Here is a 21,418-nt window from a genome sequence, read left to right as displayed (position 1 = left end):
CGATGTTATTTTTGCTTTTATAGAACACGAGGATAAAAGGGAACCGACAGAATGACAAACACTTGGTGTTCAAGATGAACAATACCACTCCTAATTTTTTCCCAACAAATGTGAAAAAAAAACTTTTGTGGGTCAGCATACATAGCAATGTAGCTATTTTGAAATAGCAAAAAACTAGACACTATTTAAATTCCCACCAACAGAGAACTGGTCTTATATTATGGTGTGGATATATGTATGCATACTGTGTCACTGTTGTTAAAAAATGGGCAACTCTCCATATACATAATTTCCAGGATACACTGATAAGTGACACAAATAGCATTCAGAAAGATGTCTATAGTATTCTAATATTTGTGTATAATGAAAGCATGCACATATATGGTTTTAAATTCATAATCTTTCTGAAAGAACATGGAAGGTCAAAGGAGTTGCTCTTGGAGAAAGGAAACGAGGACAAGAACAAAGGCGTGAAGAGAACCTGGAAGAGAGGGTGGCATCTTTTAAATTGCGTTTATTGGGATGACATTGGTGTACAGTTCTAGATACATCACTGTATATTGCACTGTGTGCCCACCCCCCAAAGTCCAACCTTCTGTCACCGTATATGTGACTCCCTTTGCCGTTCACCAGCTTCCCTTCCTCCGGTAACCACCATATTGTTGTTTGTGCCTGTGAGTTTTTGTTTGTTTGTTCGCTCATGTGTTGTTTTCAGTTTTATGCCCCACATATAAGTGAAATAGGATTCTTGACTTTTTCTGTCTGACTTATTTCACTTAGCCTGATGATCTCAAGGTCCATCTATGTTGTTGCAAATGGCAGTATTTCACCTTTTCTGACGACTGAGTAGTATTCCATTGCATATACATACCTCATCTTCTTTGTTCAATCATCTATCAAAGGACACTATAGAATAACTAGGACGCAGCAATGCCATTCCTGGGTGTATACCCAAGCTAACTAAAAACAGGGACTCAGGCAGTGTAGGCCAATGTTCATTGCAGCATTATTCATAATAGCCAAAAGGTGGAAACAACCCACATGCCCATCAACAGGTGACTAGATAAACCACATGTGGTTCATACATACAATGACATATTATTCAGCCATAAGAGGGAGGGACGTTCTGACACATGCTACAACATAGATGAATCTTGAGGACATTGTGCTACGTGAAGTAAGTCAGACACAAAAGGACAAATTTATGACTCCACTGAGATGGAATACCTAGAATAGTCAAATCCATAGAAACGGAAAGCAGATTAGAGGTTACTAGGCATTGCAGAGAGGAAAGAAGGGAGTTGTTGCTTAATTATCCTAGAGTTTTTGTTTGGGGTCATGAAAAAATTTTAGAAATAGATGTTGTCAACTGACGGTCATTAGCATCAACTGATGGTGATGGTCATTCAACACCAACGGGAATCTCCAGTTTGGGGTGTGGTGAAGAAGGAAACTTTATTAGGTGCAAAACGGCTCAACGGTGATCCAGCAGGGCTATGGAACAGCTCAGCTGTGGAATACACGGTGATCAGGCGGCCCTGGGGCCAGGGGGTTTTAGGGCCAGGCTCCTCTCCAGCTAGATGGCTCTCCTCCTCGCTGGACTGCTTTGCACTGTGCTGGTCTGCTCTGCTGTGCTTTGGTCCACTCCATTCTGTGCGCTGGTCGGCTTCACTCTGCTCTGGCAAGACATCTCCAGTGTTTTCAGCTCAGCCAGGAAACGCCGTCTTCAGTCTGCACTGGAAAGGGGAAGTGGGCTCTCAGAGCCAGAGGGGAGCTGGCTTATATGGACAGAAGTCCGTGCCTCTGGTACCTGATGGGTCTGTCCCCATGCGAATAAGGACTCCAGATCCTCACAGTTTGGGCCATAAGCCACCGTCCTGATTGGTCAGAATAGAGCCGCTATGGTTGGTCAGAGCTATGCATCTCTGATTGGGTGGAGAAAGCCTCAGTCCTATTGTTTGAAATAAGATTTCAGAACTCCTTCTTAAGGGCTGCTCAGATGGCAGAAACACAGTGCAGACAGGCAACAGAGTTCAGTGCAGGCTTCTCCTTGAAGTGCAGTTTGGGTGAGAGGCCCCTGGGCAGAAATGGCTGCTAGGCTTTTTTGTTTGTTTGTTTTTGTTGGTGGTGTTTGTGTGTTTTATTTGAGCCAAGCCAGCTACCAGAACCCCTTCATAGTAGCTGTCGTCTTTGCCAGGGTTCATAGTATTACGATGGTTGCACAAAATGTGAATGTAATTCACACCAATGCATGGTACACTTAAAATGGCACATTTTATATAATATATATAATATATATATCCACAATAAAAATATTCAAATAAAATATAATTTACTTTAAAGAAAAATGTCCTGTGCAGCTTAACCTTTTCTTCCCAGAAACATTCTTCCAGCCTGACCTCATCCTTCCAAAGAAAATAGAACCAAGTGCATACCATGTGCAAGGTTCCTCTGTTGGGCACTGCCCAAAATAGAAGATACGTGGACATATGTCCTGTATTTCAAAAGAGCTTATCGCCTAGCCTCGGCAGCAGCCACGTGTAGCACCGTTGTGTAAGGCCAGGGGGTGTAAGCAGACCTTCTGGCATTGTGCCAAGGGAACGCAGGGGTGGAAGCAAACCAGTTTTGATTGGAAGATCCAAGATGGCTCGACCAGGGAAGGAGCCTTTAGCTGCCCTGGAAGAAGTGGGATTCCAAGAGCTGGAGAAGGAAATTCCACACTCAGCGCAGATGAGCCAGCCCTCTGTAGTAGGGAGGTGCACCCCTAAGCAAAGGGACGGTGGGTCTGGGCGGGTCATACTGAAGCTGATTCTGGAAAGGCAGTTGAGGCCTGATGGTGTCCATTTTTAAGTGGTTTGGACTTTTTTTTTTTCTTTTGAATTTTTTAGTTTACTTATTTATTTTATTAATTTATTTTTGTTACAGATGTTTCTCCTTTTCCCCCCATTGACACCCTCCTCCCAGTTCCCCCCACCCCCCGCCCATATTGTTATCTGTGTCTGGTTTGGACTTTTAAATACCGACTGGGAAAATGGCTTATGTAGTACTTCTGTTCTTCCTTTCTCCTACCCCATTTACCATGTAGGGATGTGAGCCTCTTACTCTTAGGGAGAGAACTTTTTTAATGGCTTATTTCCCACCTCGAACTATGTTTGCCATCTAGTGATTAATCCATGCCATTACAACCTGCTTCAAATTCCTGGTGTCTCAGCACCAGTTACGCTCACAGGTCTTCAGGCTCCTGCTGGCTGTCACTGCCCTGAACGTCACTTTCCACATGTCCTGATACACACATTGCCATTTAGGGACATCAGTAATGAAATCTGACCCCTCAGGGAGTAGGAGTAATATTCACATGAAAGGAAAATGTAATTGTTTAGAAGAAATCAACTTTAGAAACAAAGTATCATGAAGAGTTTAAGTGAAATCTGATTGGAAAATTAGCCAGTAGCAGCGCCTTTGTGTGACGACAGAGCTCTGAGATATACGCTGAGATCCCAACCACAGCGGGTGCCAGTCATTACCAGGCTCTCTCTTCTTCCTGTGTATCTTCCCGATGGAGACAAAGACTTGGACAGCTTTGCCTCCAGATGGGCAGTACTTATTGAACATAGTGTAATTCTCCAAATTCTCCTGCTTTCTGAATGTAGACCAAAGTAAGGAGCCACGCGTTCTATTTGTGCTACAGCTACTCAACACCTTTTCTTTCAGAGGCTGCCATTAATCATGCAGGAGAGTGGGCCCAAAAAGATCGTGTTATATATGCAAGGGATTTAAAAATCACCATTCGTTTAGAGGGGAGGTGGGGGTGGGGGTGAACCGGATACAAGTAGGTGAAGAGAATAAATAGCCAAAGAATATGTATGCATGCATGCCCCATGAGCACAGACAACAATGTGGTGAAGGCCAGAGCGGGAGGAGAGGGCGGGGCCTGGGTGGAGGTGGGGAAAGGGGGTTGGTGGTGGACATCTGTAACAATATCAATTTAAAAAATCATCAGTCACTCCAAATTCTTGAAGGACCCAGGGGAACATTTTGACTCTAAACCAGAGCTTTCAGAGCTGAATTCGTTTCTAAGCAATGACAATTTCCGCATCATCAGAAAATAGTCTAGTGGGTCCAGGGGGTCTTTCTGCCCCCAAGATCTAAGCTGTGAGAAATCATTCACTCAGCTGTTAACCGAATGCCTGCTATTTGCCAGGCTCTGAGCTAGGATACAACTATGGATAGAACTTGTTACACGTAAAACTATTATGATAGTCTTTTTGAAAATTTTGTTATCCCTCCCCCTGACCCCCAACACACATACATCTCCATGGGATTCAGGCAAGGCTTTCTTACTGTGAATTTTGTCCTAGAGGATTGTGCTGTAGAGAGAGTGGGTACAATTCCCACTTTACTGCCAAGTTTGCTTATTTCTCAGTCTGTTATGAACTGTTAGCCTGGAAAATCGCTCTGGCCTCCGGTCCCAGAGCACCCCTGAGGCCCCGAGATGTGACAGAAGATACTGCGGGTAGCCGTTAACTCCATCTCTAAAACAGTGTGAAATGTCTGGCTGTCAATGTAAACTGCTACTGTGTGTATCATTTTTTTGTTGCAATCTCTGCGTCTGATTTTTGCAGGGAAGGCCAGCGATACCGCGTGTATGTGGTGATACCCCTGCTGCCAGGGTTTGAAGGAGACATTTCCACGGGCGGAGGAAACGCCCTCCAGGCCATCATGCACTTCAACTTCAGGTGCCAGACCCCACGGCCCGCCTCCAGCTTTCCCTCCCTCCTGCGCAGGGCTGCTGACGGGAATGGAAATGTCTGTCCGCATCTGTTCAGTGGAGTGTTGAACAAATGAACACTTTTCTTTAGTTTACTTTGAATCTTGATCTGTTTACTAGGTGGTAAAATTCAAATAGAGCCTAAAATCCTAAATGGTAGTACGAGGACACGTGGCTGGTATAAAAAAACTAAAATGTTAGTCTCTTTTCTATTTGTTGCCTAGTATACATGTACATATTATTTTTGTAATGTATATAAAACATATAGTATGTGCGTTATAACTATAAAATAATACATAATGCATATCATATATAATGTAATATATAAAATGTAAAATAATATATACAAAGAATACTTTTTTGTTTGGTTGGTTTTTATCCTCATCCGAGGACATTTTTCCATTTTTATTCAGATAGAGTGGGAGGGAGAGAGAGGAAGAGAGAGAGAAATATCAACGTGAAAGGGACACATCGAGTGACTGCCTTCCGCATGACCCCAACCAGGACCGGGGACAAACTGCAACCAGGGTACATGCCCTTAGTGGGAGTCGAACCCGGGTCTTTCTGGACCTACAAGCCAATGCTCTAACTGCCGAGTCAAACCAGCCAGGGCCAAAGAATACTTTTTTTAAAAATTATTTTTTCTTTATTCATTTTAGAGAGAGAGGAATGGAGAGGGAGAGAGAGATAGAAACATTGATGAGAGAGAACATTGATTGGCCACCTCCTGCATGCCCCCCACTGGGGATCTGGCCCCACAACTTGGGCATGTGCCCTGACTGGGAATCAAAGTGACGACTGGGTGGTGCATGGGTCGATGCTCAACCACTGAGCCACACCTGCCAGGCAAGATCACACTCTTAATACACAAAGCAAGGACCAGAAACTGGGTATTTTCTTTTAATAGCCCTTGTTTGTCAGAGCCACCAGTACTTGACCACCTTCATGATCAGACCCTTTTTAGGGGACAAAAGAGACCTTACCCAGAACCCCCAGTGTATAAAGCAGATAAGGGTTAAGAACCTTAGTCAAATTGGGGGTGTCGACTTATATGCCTTTATAGGGGCCCCCTTCCCCAGTGGAACCCCTTGTAGAATCTGGGGGTCTTCGGTGCACAGTTTGAGCACCCCATTGTGATGAAAATATATATATATTTTTAAATCCTCTTGTTTTATTCAGACTTTTCAAGCTTGTGTCTTATCTGCCAGGGTTTCAAGTAAAGATTTCTTTAAAAATAAGTTTTTATTGAATTTTTAGAGAGAGAGGAAGGGAGAGAGAGAAACATCAATGTGAGAAACATCCATCGGCTGCCTCATACACCCCCTAATGGGGATTAAACCTGCAACTCGGGCATGTGCCCTGACCGGGAATCGAACCAGGACCTCTCAGTCCATGGGACAATGCTCAATCCACTGAGCAATACTTGCTGGGTGCAAGTAAAGATTTTGTTTGTTTCCTCTTGAGTAATTTTACTGATTACAATATGGGAGAACTTTAACTATGGTTTGGTCTATACACTCAGAATGAAGATTTGCTCATTTCTATTATTATCTGATTTATAACATGACAAACAAAGCTTTTCAAGTATTTAAGGCCCTGACATAATGTTTAATTAGATATTAACCACCCTATTTGCCATTCTATTGTTATTTTTGGAATATTGTCAATTGTAATTATTTTTTGTGACTATTTTCTTGGGTTTGAACCAGCTGAATGAAATAACATGCTTGGCTTTTGTTCAGCAACTAAAACTATAACCTTTTATTATGCAAAAACATCTCTATTTGCTGGTATCATTTTTAATAATATCAGCATTTCCCAGGCATAAATGAATTTTAATTACTTTCATAAAGCAAGCAGATGGAGCATAGACTTTTTCTTTTTTCAGTCTTTACAATTCATAGACTATTATCAGAGTCTTGGGAAACAAAATTGTTAATAGTCAGTTATTAAGACTATATTTTTCACTTTTAAGGGGTTTGCCAACTTTACAGAGACTGCCCAAGTATAATAGTTCCTTTAATTCCAAAATTACTCTGCTAAGTTTTTGCCCTTTTCACCTCAGAAAGCAACGTGATTGTGTAAGTACCCTTATCTGCTGAGGCACTGTCAACAAATTTTCTGAGAAGGAAGTTCATTCATAATCCATCTCTTAAAAATAGCATCTCCCTCTGAAATCAATTTTATAACTTTTCCATTTACCCACCTCAAAACAACTACCTTGTTCCATCAGTAACATTACGAAAGTGATATTTATTGGGTGAGGGGGTTTTAGCTTTTATTATTATTTTTTTATTATTATTATTTTTTTTTATCCTCACCCGAGGACATTTTTCCATTTTTTGTACAGATAGAGTGGGAGGGAGAGAGAGGAAGGGAGAGAGAGAAACATCGACGTGAAGGGACACATCGAGTGGCTGCCACCCGCACGACCAACCAGGGCCGGGGACAAACTGCAACCGAAGTACGTGCCCATAGCGGGAACCGAACCCGGGTCTCTCTGGACCGCAGGCCGACGCTCTAACCGCTGAGCCAAACCGACCAGGGCGGTTTTAGCTTTTAAAAAAAAATCTATGTAGCATCTTTTCATAAAAGCACTTGTTCTCTTTTTACTTGGATTAGGACTAAGTCCTACAAATTGGGATTGGTTTCTTTGAAACCCCCCATAATTATTTTCTTTCTTTACATATTTTCAGAACCATGTGCAGAGGGGAAAATTCCATCCTTGGACAGTTAAAAGCAGAGCGTAAGTAACTGCTTTTCTTTTCCTCCATCGTTGTTTTGGTGACTTATCAATAATCTTAAAATTTTCATAGTGTGAATATGGAACTCTATAAAAGATTTCCCATGAAATACTTAACAGATAAATTTATTCTCATTAAATTGTCCAAACCAATGTTCAAATGAGGATAACATGACTTGAGATGCATAGGTAATAAAAATGAGAGTATTTTATAATGTATTTTTAGTATTTTTATTCATTTATAATAATTGTTTTGATAATAAGTGGAATTTGTAAGGCACTTCACAAGACCTTCCATATGTCTCCTCCTATGATCTTTCACCACAGTCGTAGGAGGTCAGCAGGATAGGCATCACCCCTGCGTTGAAGATAAGGATATAAATGCTACAAGGTTAACAGGTATTTATGTGGCTGCCTATAAATGTAGAAATTTCAGGGTCTAAATTTTTGAGGACATTATACTGGAGGTAAATAAGAAAAGAACACAGTAATAATACCTTTCACTTTTTTAATCCTGTTTATTTTTCCAAGGCACTTTCTCAGATACCTTCTTAAATAATACTTCTATGTAGTTCTTTACAATATATTGTGACTACTGGTTTACTTGTCTATACCTCTGTGAATTGACTCTAAGTTCAGTGCATAGTAGGTGCTCACTAATGTTCTATACCCAGTACAGTAGGTCTGAAAGGTTCCACAAGAAACAAGCTGGAGTCAGAACCCTAGTTGTCTGACCTTCAGTTCAGATTGGGTCTAGACTGTGAAGGGTTTAGGGGCCACATTTCAGAAGGAGATAAGATTGATGAAGCCCTGGCTGTTATGGGTCAGCAGTTAGAGTGTTGGCCCACGGACCGAAGAGTCCTGGGTTCAGTTCCCCCTAAGGGCATGGCCCCGAAAACTAACTCATCACCCCAAAAACTAGCAGCCCAGCAGCAACTGGAAGGAGCCAAATGGGTTTGAAGTTCATGAATGCTGACAATTCTGAGAATTGTTAGAATTTTATTTTTAAGAGTTTTTAAAACTGACCTTTAGAGAGAGAGGAAGGGAGAGGGAAAGAGAGAGAGAACCATAGATTTGAGAGTATAACTGCCTCCTGCAGGCCCCCTGTGGGGGACTCTAGCCTTCAACCTTTCGGTGCAGGGAATGATGACCCACCAACTGAGCCACCCCAGCCAAGCAAGAGAATTGTCCTAATTTGACCTGCCTGACAGGATGAAAGTCTTTAAAACAACTAGTTCATCTATGTTAAAGGAACTAATAAAAATGAAATGTAAAGAACTAAAGGAAGTATAAAAAACATTGTCTCCTCAAATAGAGAATATACAAAAGTAAAATTTTTTAATTAAGAAGTTTCCATAAACGTACTTTGTTATTTTAAAAAAAGGAATGGCATACAGGGTGGGGCAAAAGTAATAATACAAGAATAAACTCTGCATTTCAGCCTTGGCCGGTTTGGTTCAGTGGTTAGAGTGTCAGCCCGTGGTCCAGAGAGACCCTGGTTTGGTTCCTGCTAAGGGCACGTACCTCGGTTGCAGTTTGTCCTGGCCCCGGTTGGGGTTGTTGGGGTTGTGTGGGAGAAAGCCCTTTCACGTGGATGTTTCTCTCTCTCTCTCTCTCTCTCTCTCTCTCTCTCTCTCTCTCTCTCTCTCTCTCTCTTCCTCCCACTCTATCTGAACAAAAAATGGAAAAACGTTCTTCAGTGAGGATAAAAAAAACAAAACAAAAAACTCTGTGTTTCACATGCTCACAACTATAAACCTACTTTTGCCACACCCCGTATAAATTTTGGAGTTGAAAAGTATAATAACTGGAATGAAATGCATGTTAGAGCAGCTCAGTAGCAGATTGGAGTAAGCAGAAGAATCAACAAACTTAAAGATAGGTTTATTGGGAGTATCCAGTTTGAGGAACAGAAAAGAAAAACAATGTTGAAAAATGAGCAGAGCCTCAGATACCTGTAAAACATCATCAAGCACACCCACATATCCATAGTGGGAGTTCTAGAGGAGAGGGAAAAGTGCACATAGACTATTTAAAGAAATAATGACTGAAAACCCCCCAAATTTGATTTAAAAAACATGAATCTACACATCCAAGAAGCTCAACAAAATCTAAGTAGGATGAACTTAAAGAGATCCACACCAAAACACATCATAATCAAAATAGTGAAAGATAAAGACAAAAAGAGTGTCTTGAAAACAGCAAAGGAGAAGCAAATTATCAGTAAGATTAATAGCCAGTTTCTCACGAGAACCCATTCTGTCTTTTTTTTTTTCTTTGATAATTTCCTTTGGAACAAACGCTTTCATGTTTGATGAAATTTATCTTTATGTTTTTGTTTTGGTGTACAATCCAAGAAACCATTGCTTAATTCATTATGGGAGAAAATGTTTGCAAATTGTATATCTGATAAGGGATGGGTATCCTGAATACAAAAGAACATTTGCAAGTCAACAGTAAAAAGAATAATCCAGTTTTTAAAATGGGCTAAGGATCTAAGTAGACATTTCTCCAAAGAAGATATACTGATAGTCAATAAGCACATGAAAAGATGCTCAACATCATTAGTCATTAGGGTAATTCAAATAAAAATGACAAGATACAACTTTATACCCACCAGGATGGCTATAACTTAAAAAATAAAAAGATGCTGACAAGAATATGGAGATATTGGATGCATTACTATTGGAAATTCAAAATGGTTCAGGCTCTTTGGAAAGCAATTTGATAATGCCTCAAAAATTAAACAGTCACCATATATACCCCCAATTCTACTCCTTAGTATATAACCAAGAGAGTGGAAAACATATGTCCACACAAAAACTTGTACATGAGTGTTTATAGCAGTATTATTTTTAATAGCCAAAAAGTGGAAACAACTCCAATATTCATTAGTTAATGAGTAGAAACAAAATGTGTTTATCCATACAATGGAATATTATTAATTAATTAATTTACTTTTAAATATGTTTCTATTCATTTTTGAGAGGGAGAGGAAGGGAGAGAGAGATAGAAACATTGATGTGAGAGAGAAACATCGATTGGCTGCCTCCTGCACGCCCCCTACTGGGGATTGAGCCCTCAACCTGGGCATATGGCCCAACCAGGAATTGAACGGGGACTTCTTTTTTTTTTTGTTTTTTTGTTTTTATCCTCACCAGAGGATATTTTTCCATTTTTTGTACAGATAGAGTGGGAGGGAGAGAGAGGAAGGGAGAGAGAGACAGAAACATCGATGTGAAGGGACACATCGAGTGGCTGCCACCCGCACGACCAACCAGGGCCGGGGACAAACTGCAACCGAGGTACGTGCCCTTAGCGGGAACCGAACCTGGGTCTCTCCGGACCGCAGGCCGACGCTCTAACCGCTGAGCCAAACCGGCCAGGGCGAACGGGGACTTCTTAATCCATGGGCCGACGCTCAATCCACTGAGCTACACGGACCGGGCACAATGGACTATTATTTAGGTATGGAAAGGAAGGTACTGATACATGCCACAACATGGATGAACCTTTAAAATATTATGCTAATGAAAAAGAAACCAGACACAAAAGGACACATATTGTTCAATTTCATTTTTTATGAAAAATTTTAACAGACAGGAAAGTAGATTAGTCGTTATGGAGTCTGGGGAGAGAGTGGAATGCAGAGTGACTTCTAATAACTATAGTGTTTCTTTAGGGGCTAATGAAAATGTCTTAAAATTAGATAGTGGCAATAATTGTGCAGCATGTGACACAATTAAAAAACATTGACTTACTTTTAAAAAAACATTGACTTACCCTGGCCAGTTTGGCTCAGAGGTTAGAGCATTGGCCTGCAGTCCAGAGAGACCTGGGTTCGGTTCCCGCTAAGGGCACATACCTTGGTTGCAATCTGTCCCCGGCCCTGGTTGGGTCGTGCGGGTGGCAACCACTTGATGTGTCCCTTTCACGTCGATGTTTCTCTCTCTCTCTTTCTCTCTTTCTCTCTCTCTCTCTCTCTCTCCCCCCCTCCCTCCCTCCCTCCCTCTCCCTCTCCCTCTCCCTCTCCCTCCCACTCTATCTGAACAAAAAATGGAAAAATGTCCTCAAGTGAGAAAAAAAAAAAATCATTGACTTGCCCTGCTGGTTTGGCTCAGTGGTTAGAGAATCGGCCCATGGACCCAGGTTTGATTCCCAGTCAAGGGCACGTACATGATTGTAGGTTGGATCCCCGTCCTCGGTTGGGGTTGTGTGGGAGGCAGATAATCAATGTGTCTTTCTCATATCAATGTTTCTTTCTCTCTCTCTCTCCCTCTCTCCCTTCCACTCTATCTAAAAATCAATGGAAAAATGTCCTCAGATGAGGATTAATAAAAACAAAACAAAGACTAACATGTACACTTTAAAGGAGTAAATTTTATGGTATGTGGATTTTTAAATGATTTGGAAGCTTTAATGAATTAAACTTTTAGTATATGTATATAACTTTGTGTGTGTGTGTGTGTGTGTGTGTGTGTGTGTTGGGTGTTCAATAATTTTTCACTATTAGTCTGCTCAGTTTAAAAAAGACTTTAGAAGCTACTTTCAACATAAGACATGCACATCACCAATAATAAATACTTTGCAAAGTTGTATCTAATTGCATCCAGGACAGAGAAGATTCACCAGAGCATTATCCCTAACTTGATTTTCTAATGGCTTAAAATGAAGATGATAGTAAATGAGTAAGTCTCTAAAATATATACTGATACCACAAAATCATGAAAGCCATTCAGTCCTGGTGGTGGCTAGTAAAATGCAAAAGTGAGGTTATAGGAGAATAAAAAGTCAGAACAAGCCTGTTTAGTTTCTCAACCATAAAAATGGCCTAAGCTTATTATAAAGCATTTCCTTTGGCTCTGGACCCTTTTCCTGCCTCTGCCTATTCAGGGGAAAAATTGGATTTTTACACAAGAAGTAATTTCAATGTTAAGCACTCTTATGAAAAGATTTCCAAGTACCCTGGGAACAAGTCAAAATCAAACATCTCAGTGGGGAAAATGTTCATACTCTAAACAAGGGAGAACAGATTAATTACATAATGCCCCTTTTTGAGGTACAATGTTCTATTGTTGCCTTTGTTTTTGTACATGCATTTTGGGTTTTAAATACATGAGCTAGCTGATCTCTAATTGGATAGAGAACTGTAATTGTCTACCGTTTCAGTTCTTTAAAAATAACAAAACTGCTGCCGTGAATATGTTAAAATTCCTAAGAAGAAAACCAGCAACTATTAGTGTATAATTATCTGATATGCCAATCTTCAGGGAATTAGAGTTTAATTTAAAGCATTTCTTTATCATTTTTATCATTTTTGTGAATTGTGACATTTTAGCATCCAGTTTAGTATAATTCAACTGAAGGTATTCAATCAGGGTTAGAAATGTACAATATGAAGTGCTACAAGTTTTTAAGTAACAAAAGCCTGTAAGAACTCTTGAAGTTCTTTCTCTGAATTTCCTTACAGACATCAAGTCTATTATATTGACTTTCTTATCTTTTGAGGTATGCATGTGCCAGTGTTCGTAACAGCTATGTCCCAGGGGCCGGTATAAACCTTGAGATTTTTCAAATACCTCCATGGCATATAATTCAGAAGCCTTTCTGATATATTTCCAATCTATTGCTACATATTAATGCTTGTACATGCTCCTTGTTTTCTCGTATTTTCTTCAAAAGACACTTGTTTCCTTAGTATACCCTCACACCGCAAGTTAACATCACCGATTTTGTATCTATTACGTGTTGATCCAGTTTCTTCACAGGATAAAGTACTAACTGAAACAGTTTCTCAGTCAACTTGCTCTTGTCAGAGGGCGCCCCACTGCATTTGACAGGCCACACTTGAAATCACCCCAAATGTTTGCTTTCTGGCTGGGAGCCCTTGTCTTTCTTTTGGGTTCTGTTACTGGTACTAATCCTTAGCATTCTTCTTGAAGGCATCTTCATAAACAAATTAAGTTTTTATCACTTCATAAGGGTTATTTCACAGTCGACGCTGTAGGCTGGACTGGGAGGCTCTCCAGCTAATGGGTGTGTGGCTGATACTCTCCAGCCTTGCTTTGGAATGGCACCAGTCCGTGCCTCAGAAAATTACAAATGAGGACGTCTTTAACCTCCAGGTTGCTAACAGCTAGTCACCATCACTCATCTTTAAAAAATACTGTAAAAGAATTTTAGACTTGTAGTTTCCAGAACTGCTATATATCCTTCATTCTTATGTCCCAAATTTTAACATCTTACTTTTTGCTTCATTATTCTCTCTTAATAGATAAGTGAGTGTTTTTCTCTGGGAATTTAGGAATAAGGTGCAGCCATGACACCCATTTATCCCTAACTACATAGGTGTGTGTTTTGGGGTTGGGGTGGAGGGAGGACATTTTTTAAAGCAACTATAATTCAATTATTAAAATAAATAAAATCAACTTGATGTCATACTCTTATTGTGGACCTTATTAAAATCCTGCCAATGTCTTACTGATGCCCTTTATAGCCAAGGGAAGGGGGGGGGGGGTGTTTTATTCTGACCCAGGATTCAATCAGTAATCATGTGTGCGTTTGGTTGCCGTGTATTTTTCTCTTTCTTTAATCTGAAATAATTCCTCGATATTTTTTGAGGGGAAGGTGAGAGACCTTTATGACCTTGATATTTTTGAAGGGTACAGACTGGTTATTTTGTACAGTAGCCCCAATGGGGGTGTGTTTACTGTTTCCTCATGACTGGATTCAGGTTATGCATTTTCGGCAAGAATACTGCAGAAGCCATGATGCTCCCTGTGCTCTGCATCAGGAGGAACATGATGCCGATTTGCCCCGTTCCTGCGCTCCTGATAGTATCAACTGTGACCTCTGGGGGAGGTGGCAGCTGCCAGGTTTCTCCACATAAAATCACTGTGTTTCCCTTTGTAATGAATAAGTATTTTGTGGGAAAATACTTTGAGTTTATATAAGTATCCTGCTTCTCATCAGTCAATAATGTTTTTAGCATGCATTAATGATTCTTTTCTGAATCAGTTATTATTACCATGATTTGATTATTATTGCTATGATAGTTGCTAAATGCTGATTTCCTAATTCTATTATTTCTTACTATATTTATTACTTTTTTCTAAATGTCTTAGTTGCAATTCTACTATAATAAAAGCTTTCCCTTCTATATTTATGCATTTATTCTTGGATTTATATTAGTACAAATTTATGGATTCTTGTTTTATTCAGTGGGTCATAATTTTGATGCTCAGCCCACACAGGTTTGGCCTTTAAGGGACCTTTGTGTGCTTTGACATGCCCCATCGGCCTTTTTTTTTTTTACTGGCACAATGTTTCAGACGCATCTTGTACATTCTTAGAACTAGTCCTATAGTCAACTACTTCTCCAAGGAACCTAGGTTCTTTCAGTGGAAAATAGAATTTAGAAGTCAAAATCTGGATGCTAGATATGGTTATTACTACTGGGTTTTCACTGTTTTAGGCCCTTTGTATTCTTTCTTTCTATCTATCATCTATCTATCTATCTATCTATCTATCTATCTATCTATCTATCTATCTATCATCTATCATCTATCATCTATCTATCATCTCCAGACTGACCCTCCAGTTCTAATCCCACACCACAGGATTCCTTCTAGCCATCCCTGTAGTTTTATAACTCCTTTCTCTTACAGTGAGAAAATTGGCTCCTATTATCTACAATATATATATTTGTTTCCTCAGTCCCAGAACACCCAGAAAATAGTTTCTGAATTACTAGACCATGTTACTATGAAAAATAAATCTACCAATTAGAATTTAGTATTTGTTTACAGTGTTTCTTCTTTAGCGTAAGGGTATACATATACTCAAAAGTCAGTGTTCAAAATTTACTTGGATTATGTTACTAATTTGAAATACAGTTAGGTTCATTTGCTTCAGTTTGTATTCCATTTTAGGGGTTTTCTCTATATCTTTATTTTTTTGAGTGTGTGCAATCTACTTTGAATAGTGATAAATTTTAAAGGTGCATACTTAGATGTGTCACTCCTCATGCTTTCTTTTCCTTCCCCACCCATCTCTTTTTATCCTGTTGCCACCCACTCCCTATGGGTAACCACTTGGATCAGTTTCTAGATTATCCTTGCTGTGTTTCTTTTTGCACACATGGACAGATACGTGTATTTCTTATTTCTCCCAATCTCTTTCATAAGAATAGCATACCTCATATTCTCGTACACACTTTGCTTTTTCACTTAACATGTCCTGCATGTCACTCCGTATCAGCTGATAGAGATCTTCATGCCTTTTACCTTCGCCTAGTCTTCCATGCACAGACTTGCCATAGTTAATCCAATCACCTTCCTATGTGTGTTCCGTTAGGTTTTCAGTATTTTTCAATTGCAATTATGCAATTAATACCTTATGCATGTATGTTCTTAGTTGTTGGAATTGTATATTTAGGATAGATTTCTAGACTGGGATTGCTGAGTCAATAGGTAAATTTGTTAGATATTGCCAAATTTCCCTCAAAAAGTGTACCAATTTGCATTCTTACCACCAATGTCTGAGAGCGCCTGCTTCAACACTCTCACCAGCAAAAAGCGTTATCCCACTTTTTCTTGCCAATGTCATAGGTAAGAAATGGATTCTCAGTGTAGTGTTAATTTGCATGTCTATTATTATAAATGAGGGTGACTGTCTTTTCAAATGTGTATTTTTGTGTATGTGAATTGTCTATTCATGTCTTTTGTCCACTTTTCTTTCAAGGTTTTGATCTTTCTCCCTTCGGTTATTAAGAGTTCTTAGCTCTTTATCTGTGACATATACTACAAATATTTTCTCCCACTTTGTCATTTGTCTGTTATTATTTTTTGTGTGTGGTGTTTTGTATCATGAAAATATGGTATTTTGTGGGTTTTTTTTTAATTGAGCCAAAGTTATCAACTTTATTTTGTATTGCTCCTGGACAGTTGTAAGCCTTCCCTACACTCAGGTTATACAGGAATTCACCCTGTTTTCTTCTAACACGTATATGGTTTCATATGCTTCCATTTCTGTTTCTGACCAGTTTGGAGTTTGTCTTATGATTGGTATGGGGTAAATATATCATTGTTAACTTTTAAAAATACCGATGCAATTGTACTAGCACCTTTTATTGAAAAGTCCTCGTCCTTTATGTAAAAATCCTTTTCCTAGTCTTTTGATGTGCAGCCTTGTGGTACATATGCAGAATTTCCATATGCACTTGGATCTATTTCTGGACTTTCTATTCCTTCCAGGTTCAGCTATTCATGGGCCAGTTCTGCGCTGTGCTAATTACGCAGACTTCATAGAATGTTAGTATCGGATAGGACTCAGGCCCCTCATGGCTTTCCTTTTACAGTTTTATCAATAACCGTTCTTGAATGTTTATTTTTCCATATAAACTATGGTATCAGGTTTTCTAGCTCCATAAAAACTTGTTGTTTTCTCTCCTGAGATTACATATAAATTTATAAATTAACCTGAAGAGAGTTGGCATTTTTTAAAGGTTGAGTTGTTCTATCCCAGAACAAGGGCTGTCTTTCATTTGTTCAAGAATAGACTACTGTCTTTCAACAGTGTTTAAATTTTTTCTTCCTAAAAATTTTGCACATTTATTGTTAAGTTTATCTTTAAGTGTTTTGTCTTCTTTGTTGCCATTGAAAGTGAGGTTTTATCTAGGGTTATAGCCTCTGAATGGTTATTATTTGTGTATATGAAGTTATATGTTAATTTATATTCTATTAGGCTTATTCTTTTATTGTTTGAGATAATTTTATCATGGATTCCCTAAGTATACTATTATATTATCTATAAATATAGGTGTTTTACTTTGGTCTAAATGTGGTTTCTTTTTTATAAATGCATTGGATGATACCTCCAAGGTAATATATACACACATACACAGATGTACATATATATTATACATATATAATTTATGTGTTATATATTTTTAAGTCTGTTTTTTAGATTCATTGTTTCCTATTTTCTTCATTGTTGTTTTTTAAAATCAGGAATGGGTGTCGGATTATGTCAAAAACTTTTCAGCATCTGTTGAGATAATCGTATGATTTTTCTTCCTCGGTTGATCAATAGCATACCTTATATTAATGGGTTTCCTTATATTGAGCAGACTTGCACCTCTACAATGCATCTCACTTGGTCATGCTGTATTATTTTCTGAGTGTGTAACCACTAATCTTAAATCTATAAAGACCAAGGTTCTGTAGCAGTGTCATTCAAAGAATGATATCTGCTAGAGCAATTGAATAAGTTTCTACTAAATCAGAACTCTGGGGAGGGTCCCAGGACCTGATTTAATCGGGTCCCCCAGAGGTGGTCTTGATGCACAGTGAGAAGCACTGGTCTACTATATTGCTCAGAGTTACTGCAAAAAAAAATGTTTATTTTATCACAGCATTTTTTCCATGGTTCTTTTAAAAAGCCACTTTACGTCTTAGAATGTTAGATCCTAGATCGTGAGCCAATGGCAGGAAAGCAGATGATACGGAGAACCCAAAAGCTGGAGTACTAGCTGCCGCCTGTTTACCTGTTCTTCTAGTCACTTGCTTACTCAGCTTTTTTTGAGCACTGTGCAAGGATTTGAGGATACAAAGACCTCCGCAGCAGTAAATGAGATGGAGGATTAAATGCTTGTAAAAGAATATATCAAGCATGATATTAGAAATATTTTCCAGGAATTATAGGCATGAAGGGCTTCAAAGAGGAAATGCTCCTCTCTGGTTCAAAGAGAAGGCCGTGCTTCATACAGAACATCGTTCCAACATAACGTCAGCAAATGGAGAAAAACTGTATTTGCAAAAATCTCCCTTATGTGAAACTTTTTAAAAAGCATCTCCTACACATGAGGCACCACTACACCAGCTCATCAACTCCTGGCAAACTCTGCCGTACCATCACCCATATATGTAAGGGAAGCATTTTCTGTAAGTGGGGGAATCTGTGTATAACCTGGGATGAATTTCTTTCCCAGAAACCCATGTTTAATAGGAGAATATTAGCAGTGAAATGGAAAACAGTAGTAATATGTGGAAACCTCAGTAAGTGGAACATAAACTCCATTGGTTATATTAAAGTGCTTCAGATTCTTGAAAAGGGAAAAAGATTGACATTCTCTTTCTGTTAGAATTGTGATGGTTTGGTTCCACTTTATTTATTCTGCTATCAGGCTTTGCTTATCCAAAGACAGCTGCTCTATGGGAGAATGGCCGTAGAGTCTTGTGACTGCCACTCATGTTGGGGTGGTGATTATGGGGTGGCCTGGTATGGAATGCATTTCTTATCACAGAGTGGCCCTCACATGATGAGAGGGCAACATATGAAAGCTTAACCCTGGCTCTGCTTGCTCTGAAGAAAATTCTCCAAAGTCAAATGTGGTCAGAATTCCTTTATTCCCGATTTTAATACCTTCGGAGGAGGGGTGTCATTTAATTGTCAGCATTTTTATTTGCCCAACGTCTATAAAATTTAACTGCTCCTTTGTGCTGAATATGCTACAGACGATGCCTCCATCAGGTAGTCTGGGCACACATCTTGCATCTGATTTAAACCACAGCAGGTGTCACCCAAGATAGATGCAAATGTCACACCGAGGCCTTGGGTTATCTACTCAGGCTCGGCTTTAATGATCACACTTCAGTGGTTACTCACCCAATCATTAAAATAAAAGGTTTACATTTAAATATATTTTTGGACTGTTTCAGCAAAGGGAAGACATTGAAAGCACTTGAATATGAATTTTTAGATGTATATGCAACCGATCAACAGTATAAAATTCTTCAGATGGCAAACATAGATCCTGAGCAGATTCTGAAACTACACACACAATACTACCTTTTCTTAACAATCAATTTAAGTTGTATATTTGTTTTGATAAAATTTAATGTGCCTTTAGTGAGCTTGGTTATATTAATTTTAGTCATTTCTTTTTAAACTTACAGTTGGCAATCAGTGGATAAATTACATATCATTCTGTGGTCTTAGAACACACGCAGAGCTTGAAGGAAACCTAGTCACTGAGCTCATCTACGTCCACAGCAAGTTGCTCATTGCTGACGACAACACCGTTATTATTGGTAAGTAGATGGTCTCTAGTTGTGTTTCTTGCTCGTTGACTTAAATCTTGCAAAAATCTTTGTTTCTGCGAAGTGTCCTTTGCAATTGAGAGGGACAGTGACATACTATCTAAAACATTTCTGAAGCGGTCGTTTTTGCTTACAAACTCTCTAATCCCTGATTTTATCTGTGAAGAAACACAGGCACAGAGCAATTAATGGCCATTGTGCAAATTACAGTATCCAAGGCAGCAGTTTGACCCAGCAGTGCAATAACCGGCCTGCTCTCTTTAATTCTTAAGTATTCCCTATTTTTATTGAACCCAAGTAGCTACATTTTGGGAACTGGAGGGGGAAAATGTATCACAAGTGAGTACCTGGTGGTAATTTGTATGTGTTTGCACTGTACCCACCAAACCATTTTCACAGCTCTGAAGTTGTGCAAGAGTCAGAATCAGACGGGTATTGAAATATCGTCACCTCTGTGCTTTCAAGTCTTTTTCCTAGAATCTATGTTTTGGGTGTCATTAAACAGGGTACAGGGTAGACCAGCGTTGGTGGTGTGAATATGGTTAGAGGAAATTGTGAAGTAATGATATGATGTAGCCCTAAACTAAGGTCTGCAGTCTTTTCTTGTCAAGAATACACAATAGCCCTGGCCGGTTTGCTAAGTGGTTAGAGCGTCGGCCTGTGGTCTAGAGAGACCCAGGTTTGGTTCCTGCTAAGGGCACGTACCTTGGTTGCGGTTTGTCCCCTGCCCTGGTTGGGTTGTGCAGGTGGCAACCACTCGATGTGTCCCTTTCACATCGATGTTTCTCTCTCTCTCTCTCACTCTCTCTCTCTTCCTCCCTCTCTCCCTCCCTCCCGCTCTATCTGAACAAAAAACGTCCTTGGGTAAAGATTAAAAAAAAAAAAGAATACACAATAGATTTCTCCAGAGTCCTCTCCCAACCAATAGATTCTAGAGACATTATTGGTTGTACATTCTACCCACATTAGATCAATTTGACCAGAGGGATGGGTATTCAGCTTCATTGTTTTATACACATGGAAAGCTTTATTTTACCATCATTGAATTGTTTTGCTTTCTAATATTATGTTACACATACACTGAACGGCCAGGATGAGAAACAATATTATCAGCCAGATCAATGAGTTGACAAGGATGCGGGGTATATTACCTAGAGATACAATGTGTCCCACTATTGGGGATTCTGCTCATCTGTTTTAAATGAAATGTAGTTTTTCAGCTATCATAAGATACTCCCCTGTTCTTTAAGAAACTAAATGTCATGGAGTTTTTGAAATGTTCTGGCAATAAACGTGTTTATCCTCCACTGAGAAAAGGGGAAAAAAAAATCTCATATCTAGGAGTAATGAGACTGTCTTATCCAGAACATGATTGGAAAAGGAAAAAAAAAAAGTAGTTCTGAAGCCAGAAAATGTATAGATTACAGTGTGGTCACACACACACACGCACACACGCACACACGCACACATACTCACTTTTAATACATATAAAGAACATTTAAGGAAAATGTCTTGTGTCTCTGATCCCTTGCTCGATAGGGATCAGAGCACTTTAGGGAGTTATTTACTTCCTTATTTTTCTCATAACAGGGTTTTTCTTATTTCCCCCAAGCTACTCTGGCCTTGCTCTTCAGAATATATTTATATTAAATTTTGCAATGACCGAAGGAAGGGGAAATATTGATGTTTGCTGAAATGGAAAAACAAACAAAGTGAAATAAAATTCACTCTTTAGAAAGATTTCAGACCTCTGGAAGTAAAAATTGACAGATGTAAATATTTTAGCTTTAAAGGTCATTTTGACTT

The 21,418-nt window shown here is 39.2% G+C and overlaps 1 protein-coding gene across 8 annotated transcripts in view; it reads left to right on the top strand.

Annotated features, from left to right (window-relative positions):
* The window catches only part of PLD1 (phospholipase D1), a 137,354-nt gene that overhangs the window by 99,563 nt on the left and 16,373 nt on the right, over positions 1-21,418 (top strand). For 4 of the 8 annotated variants that reach the window (XM_036242706.1, XM_036242701.1, XM_036242699.1 and 1 more), the window contains 4 exons: positions 4,623-4,736; positions 7,465-7,514; positions 7,839-7,910; positions 19,469-19,603. In XM_036242706.1, the coding sequence (XP_036098599.1) occupies positions 4,623-4,736; positions 7,465-7,514; positions 7,839-7,910; positions 19,469-19,603 (371 nt within the window). The remainder of the gene's footprint in view (positions 1-4,622; positions 4,737-7,464; positions 7,515-7,838; positions 7,911-19,468; positions 19,604-21,418) is intronic. The other 4 variants (XM_036242700.1, XM_036242703.1, XM_036242702.1 and 1 more) reach the window with 3 other exon arrangements.

Source organism: Molossus molossus, unplaced genomic scaffold (genome assembly GCF_014108415.1).
Source record: "Molossus molossus isolate mMolMol1 unplaced genomic scaffold, mMolMol1.p scaffold_m16_p_5, whole genome shotgun sequence".
Taxonomy (NCBI): domain Eukaryota; kingdom Metazoa; phylum Chordata; class Mammalia; order Chiroptera; family Molossidae; genus Molossus; species Molossus molossus.
This window is presented reverse-complemented; position numbering and strand designations above follow the sequence as displayed.